Here is a 7,923-nt window from a genome sequence, read left to right as displayed (position 1 = left end):
GGAGTGGAAGGGGGAAGCAGTGCAGAAACTTGGCAAACACATAAACAATAATTTCCAGTGGAAAGACACACTGCTGTCCTGTGTACCCTGATGAAAGGGGATGAAAGGGCACTTCTCCTGTGTGGTTTCTTCTTCAAAACCCAAAGTCTGAATCCACTCTACGTTATGAGAACAACAGCACACAAACTCAGTCCCTCTACCATCCTTGGCCAGTTCCCCTCAAGATGATCAAGGCCATAACAGAGTAGGGGATAATGAGTAATCCACAGAGGAGAGGATACTGGGGACACATGACAATGAATGCAGTGTGTATAGTTGTGGGTTGGATCCTGGAACCCAAAGTGACATTAATGGACAATCTGGTGAAATCCAAATACAGTATGAGGTTCAGTTAGAAGTAATGTTCCAGTGTTGTTTCTCAGGTTCGACAAATATTTGCAATTACTCTATACATCACAAATTATTCCAAATGTAATGTTGTTAATAACAAATTGACAGAAGAAGCTCAACGTGGTACTGTGACAGGCTAAAGGGATGGGGTGGGGTGGGAGGTGGGGTAAGTTCAAGAGGCAGGAGACATACCTATGCTTACAGCTGAGTCATGTTTAATGGCAGAAGCCAACGCAATATTGTAATTATCCTCCAACTAAAAGGACATTAAAAAAACAACCTACATTGGGAAAGGGCCACATCAGCAGCATTCCTCCATTGACCCTGACCAACTCTTCACCCTGATGTCACCAAATGTCCCCACAATTCGGGGACATCTCAGAGGATCTTGTAGCACCTTCGGAAGGGCACTTGGCTGGATTTCTAGCAGCCACCTGTGTTACTCAGCATTCTAATCCCTGGCTCCTCTCCTTACAGAGTTGCAGAAGGCATTGGGGGCAGTGTCTTCTGAAGGATAGGAGGCATGGGATCCATGGGCAGGGGTCCCACCACACAGAAGTCCTGCTGCCACAGACAAAGAGCCAGCATGTGCAGCCTGGGCCTTGTGGTGTTCACCTTCCTGCCCAGGAACCTCTGAGACACATCTGCAGCCCTGAGCCCCTCATGGGGTGACCTTCAGAGCAGTGGCCCCCCCAGGCAGCAGGAGCCATGGTGAGGAGGGGCTCCACAGAAATCAGCTGACACTACAGCTTAGTACTTGTTGACTCTTTGCCAAGAGCAGTTACCGGATGTGAATCCTGTTTGGCATAAGAGTTCTGACTGTGGTCATACATTGTGTCCCAACTTCAGATCATGTCTTCAGTAAACTTTAATCCACCACAGGTGACTCAAAAATAACAGCCAGGTGCCTCCAGCCAAAAGCTATTTGATTCTGACTTATGAAATATTTTACATCTTTACCTTATTTATTTTCTCCCAGGCAATATTCATAAGCACATCCTATAGTAAGTAAAACTAAAACTATTCTCATTTATTGATGCCAGAGAAATGGAATATTCCTGCCATTATTCTAACAAATATTGTGCAACATCTACTGAGTGCTGGGCCCTCTCCTAGTCCTGGGATGCAGCAGCACACAGCACAGCTCTCGCTCTCCTGCAGCTCTTCATCACCTGAGAGGGAGTGAAAGACAGTGACCCCATGGGAAGAAGTGCTCTGGGTGAAGATGAAGCAGGGGGAGAAGACAGAGGGCCATGGGGGGAGGATGGAAGCAGCATGATTTGAAATAAATGCTCAAGATATGGGGAAATCTGTGCCCTGTGATACTTAAAGACACCTGAGGATGAGGGAACAAATCATGCAGCCACTGGAGGAAGAGCCTCCAGCTTGGGAGGGCTCCACGTGCAGAGGCCCTGCTGCAGGAGCACACTTGGTCAGGTCCAGAAGCAGACACGAGGCACTGAGGGAGGAGAGAAAGGCAGAGGCAGCAGCAGTGTGGGGCTGGTTGTGCAACTGGCCCAGATATTGTGGCCTAGAAGGGGCTTGGCTTTTCCTCAAGTGGGAGCTCTGGAGAGGAGATGGGGGGAACAGTACAGAGACACTCAAGAGTAGAAAGAGGTTGCAGAAAATGGTTGGACTTAGAAACTGTCATACAGAGTGAAGAAAGTCAGACAGAGAAGCAGAAACATCTTATGACACCTTTTATATGTGGCATCTAAAAACACATGGACTTCCCTGGTAGCTCAGTCGGTAAAGCATCTGCCTACAATGTGGGAGACCCAGGTTCAATCCCTGGGTCAGGAAGATCCCCTGGAGTAGGAAATGGCAACCCACTCCAGTATTCTTGCCTGGAAAATCCCATGGACTGAGGTTCCTGGTAGGTTACAGTCCATGGGGTCGCAAAGAGTCAGACAGGACTGAGCGACTTCACTTTCACTTTCACTTTCTAAAACCACATACTATAAATGAAGTTATTTATAAAACAAAAACAGACTCACAGACTTAGAGAATGAACTTTATGGTTGCCAGGGGAAAGGTGAGAGAGAGTGAGGAAGTTTGGGATGGACGATGCTGTATTTAAAATGGATGGCTAACAAGGACCACTATCGCACAGGGAACTCTGCTCAGTGTTATGAGGCAGCATGGATAGGAGGGGAGTTTGTGAAAGAATGGATACATGTGCATATATATGGCTCAGTCCCTTTGTTGTCCTCCTGAAACTATCATAATCTTCTTAATCATCTATAATCCAATGCACACAAAAAAGTCTCAATTAAAAGAAAAGAAGAAAGAAGTTGCAGAAAATATTTCTGTGTAGAATGAGATGCTATCAAGGTTGCCAGGTGGAGGGACTTGGTCAAGAAAAAACTAGAAATTTCTGGGCCAGCACATAAAAGAGGTTTCCAGTCTCCAGAAACTGGTTCGGGGAAGTGGCCCAACAGAGGCCACTGACAAGATTAAGGAAACAGTGATAACAGCAGGGCGGGGCAGGAGCCACCAGAGAGCCTGACCAAGGGGTGCCTGACTTGCCTGGCACTTACTCCCTGTGAGACCATTCCTAAGCTCAGAGTATAAAGTCCACACCTGCCTGTCTTCAAGATCATGTGTTGTTCCGACAGGCTCTCATAGGCCAGCATTCAGGAGGCCTGATTTTTGAGCATTTTTGCCCTTTTTAGTCAACCTGGGGATTTTCAGTTGTTAAGCTTCCTGTGTCAGCTGCCCCTCCCCCAGAGCCCTCCAGGAGGGAGGAGGCTGAGCCAGTGCCCTCTGTGGACTCAAGGACCAGCATCTTGCCAACACACACAGCTCCTCCTGTGCAGACCTGGGAAACACCAGGCTGTGGCCTGGCAGGATCTTCGGGAAAAGGAAGCATCTGACCCAAGATCCCTTGGGGGTGAGGACATGGACGTGTTATGAAAAGGGCTCCAGGTGAATAGGGAGCACTTGCCACCGGCACCATGACGCGGGCTGGAGCTCTCCTGCTGCTCTGCACTGCCTTGCTCCTCGTTGCGGGTGGAAGTGAGTGGCTGGGACCTGGGCTCCCCAAGGGTTCTGACACCTTCCCAGGGCAGCACTGAGCGTGTCTGGAGGGGAAGGGAAGAGTGTGTTCTGATAAATGCCTCTCAAGGAGTGTGCCCTTATCTCTCTGTTTAAGATTGTGACATATGCCCAGCAGTGAGGGAGGATGTTTACCTCTTTGTGAAGGGAACCCCTGACGAATACATTGCTAAAGTGAAAGAATACAACACAAACAGTGCGATAGTGGCCAATGCCAGAAGGCTGAAGGGCAGAGTTGATGAGAAGTTGACAGAAGAGGATAAGCAGAATGCTCTCAGCATCCTGGTGGGTGAGGCTGTGTGTGGATGTGCCTGTGTGGGGACAGGGGTGTCAGGCATCTGCTCAGGGCACTGGGAGGTGGGGGGATCATTTCCTCTCCACCCTGGCTCTTCCCTGAGAACCTGAGAGCAGAAAGAACCTCATGAATGAGGAGGTAGAGAGGATGTGGCCGACACCCACAGGGTGGGGAAGGATCCTGCAGGAAAACTCAGTCTAGCCCTGGAGCTCCTGAGCTGGCCCTGACAACTCAGCTCTGCCTGGTCACAGGCCTGGGACCCTCCAGGCCCTCCTGACTCTGTGATGCCATCTGCCTTTGGAGTTAGGCCCTCAGCACTGGCCTCCTTGACTCCAGCCTCTCCAGCAGAGGAACTGGAATCTTCTGTAATCCATTCGCATTGAGTCCTTCCTTTCTCCAAATATCAGTTCTTTCCCTCCTACTTTAAGTTCCTACTCCATCCCACCTAAACCCTACATTTCTCCTTGTTCCCTAGACCTCAAAGAGACATTTATGCCTCACATGCCCTAAGAGGAGGCTGCTTCCAAAAGCTGCCCTCCTGCCCTCCCCAGGCCTGGGATGCCCAGAATCGAGGATAAGGGTGAATCCTCTCTCTGCTGCCGTAGAGGTGGTGGGACAAGCAGCTGTTTCAACTCTTAAGTGTATAAGGGCTAGAGGGAGGAAGCAGACAGGGGTCAGCTCATCCCTGAAGACTCCCAGGAGTCACTCCAGAGCCCTGCAAGGTGGTCCTCAGCAGTGTCTCCCATTCTATCCCAGAAGACTGCCCTCAGTCCTCCAGGGAGACCCCACAATCTCTGTTCCACTGGAAGAAAACTCCCTGGGACATATCCACCTTTACCTGCTCACATCCAGAGGTCTCCCTCCAAACAATCCTGCAGGCCCCTCCCCCGTGTTCAGAGCTGCTTCACATCTCATCCACCCCTGAGGCCTCACGAGATTTGTGTACCTCCTCTTACAGAATAAAGTATACTCAAGTTCTCTCTGCTGATGGAACTGTCCCTGCCAGGAGCCCAAGGGAATCACTTGGCTGATCACTAAGTAGTGTCAGCAACCCACCATGTCTGTGTCTGAGTAGGTAATACCAGAAATAAAAGGCCTTGCAATTCACAACAGAGTGCTTACTCACTGGAGATTGGGCTTTGGAGGTTGGGGAGAGGGAGGACGTGGCCACAGTGGAGACCACCAGTGTGCCTTCCACCTGCAGCTGAATTTCAATGATGTGAGATGCTGAAAGATAGTGAAAGTGTTAGTCGCTCATTCATGTCCAGTTCTTTGTGACCTGCATGGATTATAGCCCAACAGGCTTCCTTGCCAATGGAATTCTCCAGGTAGGAAAGAATACTGAAATGGGTAGCCATTCCATTCTCCTGAAGATCTTCTGGACTCATGGATCTTGCTTTGCAGGTGGATTCTTTACTGTCTGAGCCACCAAATGTTGATCCTCCACAAATTCAATAGGTGGGGGAGGGTTAATGATCATTACATCAGCCAGAGTGTCTGATCACTTCTGTCAACAGGACCCACAGGTCATGAGCATCATCCACCAAATTTCTTCCTCCCAGCAATCTCGAGGGGTAGGAGTAATCATCCTCATCTTACAAGGGAGAATCTGAGGCTAGAGGAGGTAAAGCATCTGCTGAAGAGACATAGCTTCCCCCACCCATCCATTCTGGGGAGACGACCTCGGCTAACTCACCCTGTGACTGTGCACATATTATAGTCCTTCTTTGGGCCTCTGGTTTCCATTAACAAAATTGAACTACAACCAAAGTAAAATAATGGGTGAGAAGGGACCCCTCTCCTAAACTCCTGACAGGAGAGGAAGAACCAAGGGTCAAGGTTCACGTGCTTAGGCCTTAGTTTATCCTAAATCCAAACCCCCAGTTGTGGACTCAGCTGCTTCCACATAAACACACACTGAGTTGGGTCTCATGCTCAGAATGCACGTCCAGGGGTCTGGGGCTTCTTGCTCCTCCTGTGCCTCTGCTGCCTGCCCATGAACCTGGACCCATGCTCATGCTGTCTGATTCTTCTTCACCTGATCCCACCCGCTCTCTAAGAGCTTCTTCCCACCCAACAGCTCCCCTCCAGAAAAGAGTCTGGCTGGGTTTACCCCACAGGGCTGGGTCTAGGACAGGGATTTTCTAAGGTCCTCATGGTGAGGAGGCTTAGTACAGGTCCCCAGGGTGATCCAGAGCTGCTGCTTCTCCCTGTGAAGGGGACCCTGGTGGGTGCAGGGGAGGTCTCCTTGCCCCGGGTAACACTGGGCCCTTGTCTCTGCCCACCACTCCACCCCCACCAGGCTCTGTCTGGGGGCTCTTCTAAGATGGAGACCTGCCTCTGTGGGAGCTAAGGTGAGTTGAGCTGGTGTGAGCAGGTCCTGGGGCAGGGACCCTTCTCATTATCTGACTCAGGATGTATATTCTACCCCACCCCCAGCCAACTGATGTAAAAGCTCCAGAGCTTCTGAAAGGACAGTTGACACCCTGATGAGTTAGGTGATTCTTATAATGTCTTGAATATAGACTCACCCTGCTCTGCAGTGAGTGTACAGGTGTTATGGGGATCTATCCAAGGATGCAGCAAAGACAAGTAAGGGGCATTTGGTGCTCCTGGGACAGACAGACAGACAGATAGGTCCTCCTGCTCTTGCTCAGCTGCACAGAGCTCCCTGGGGCTGCTGGGAAGACACCTCTATATTGCCCACCCATCCCCTCCCCTCTCCCTGCCTTCCTTCAATCTACAGCACCCTTATCTAATCTGGGTTAGTAGAAAAGGGAGCATCTGATTTCACCAAAATAATTTTCTGTCTAACATCCAAACCTCAGATGGGTGGGAAGGCAATTGTCAAAAAGCTGTGGCTTTTGTTCTCTGATTCTCACATGAATTTCCATCTGAGATCATAGACACCCCACTCATTTCCACCTAGGCCACCCTGAATTCACCAGCAGCTGTGTGAATCATCCCTCACTTCATATAATCTCAGGAAATATATTATACTGGAAAACTATGGATTGATGCAATTCATAAATAAATATATATAAAAAATTAACACAACCTTAGGATATCAAATCCAGCAGCACATAAAGTAATTAGCACATAAAGACAAAGTGATGTTTCCCTTGGGAATGCATGTTTGGCTTACAATTCAAAGTCAATCAAGTAAGTCCACATATTAACAGAATACTGGAGAAAAGTCATATGATTATCTCAACAGATGCAGAAAATATGTTTTAAAAATTGAAATACTCACCTAGAGGAGTGGGATGGGGTGGGAGGTGGGAAGGAGGTTCCAGAGGGAGGTGACATGTATACACCTATGGTTGATTCATGTAGATGTATGGCAGAAACCAACAAATATTGTAAAGCTACTATGCTAGAATTAAAAGTAAATAAAGTATCAAAGCATTCATAATTGCAAGATTCAGGCTTAAACTGAATAAAGTAGGGAAAATCCATAGACCTTTCACATATGACCTAAATCCAGTCCCTAATGATTCATTAAACAGTGGAGGTGACAAATATATTCAAGGGATTAGATCTGGTAGGCAGAATGCCTGAAGAAGTATAGATGGAGGTTTGTAACATTGTACAGGAGGCAGTGATCAAAACCGTCCCAAAGAAAAAGAAATGCAAGAAGGCAAAGTGGTTGCCTGAAGAGGATTTACAAATAGCTGAGGAAAGAAGAGACGTGAAAGATATAGCCAACAAAATCCAGAGAATAACAAGGAGAGAAGAGAATGCCATCTTCGATGAACAATGCAAAGAAACAGAGGAAACAATAGAACGGGAAAGAGTAGAAATCTCTTCAAAAAATTGGAGATATCAAGAGAACATTTCATGCAAGGATGAGCGTAATAATGGACAGAAGCAGTAAGAACCTAACAGAAGCAGAAGAGATTAAGAAGAGGTGGCAAGAATATACAGAACGATAAAAAAAAAAAAAAAAAAAACAAACAAACTTAATGACCCAGATAACCACGATGGTGTGGTCAATCACCTAGAGGCAGACATCCTGGAGTATGAAGTCAAGGGGGCTTTAGGAAGCATTACTCTGAACAAAGCTAGTGGAGGTGATTGAATTCCAGCTGAATATTTAAAATCCCAAATAATACTGTTAAAATGCTGTACTCAGTAGGTCAGTAAGTTTGGAAAACTCAGTAGTTGCCTCAGGACTGGAA

General features: G+C 47.8%; 1 protein-coding gene across 1 annotated transcript; it reads left to right on the top strand.

Moving 5' to 3' along the window:
• The first annotated feature begins 3,326 nt into the window (after positions 1–3,326).
• LOC133050941 (major allergen I polypeptide chain 1-like) lies at positions 3,327–4,751 on the top strand. Its single transcript, XM_061135248.1, has 3 exons — positions 3,327–3,408; positions 3,545–3,732; positions 4,701–4,751. The coding sequence occupies exons 1-3, from the start codon at positions 3,348–3,350 to the stop codon at positions 4,728–4,730; spliced, it is 279 nt and encodes a 92-aa protein (XP_060991231.1). The 5' UTR covers positions 3,327–3,347; the 3' UTR covers positions 4,731–4,751.
• Positions 4,752–7,923: the final 3,172 nt, after the last annotated feature.

Source organism: Dama dama, chromosome 4 (genome assembly GCF_033118175.1).
Source record: "Dama dama isolate Ldn47 chromosome 4, ASM3311817v1, whole genome shotgun sequence".
Taxonomy (NCBI): domain Eukaryota; kingdom Metazoa; phylum Chordata; class Mammalia; order Artiodactyla; family Cervidae; genus Dama; species Dama dama.
This window is presented reverse-complemented; position numbering and strand designations above follow the sequence as displayed.

Bases quoted from the DNA above. Each gene is read 5' to 3' on its own strand.
- LOC133050941 (XM_061135248.1), top strand. From the start codon at position 3,348: ATGACGCGGGCTGGAGCTCTCCTGCTGCTCTGCACTGCCTTGCTCCTC. The intron at 3,409-3,544 runs GTGAGTGGCTGG...TCTCTGTTTAAG, and splicing joins GCTCCTCGTTGCGGGTGGAA to ATTGTGACATATGCCCAGCA. The intron at 3,733-4,700 runs GTGGGTGAGGCT...CTCCTCTTACAG, and splicing joins AGAATGCTCTCAGCATCCTG to AATAAAGTATACTCAAGTTC.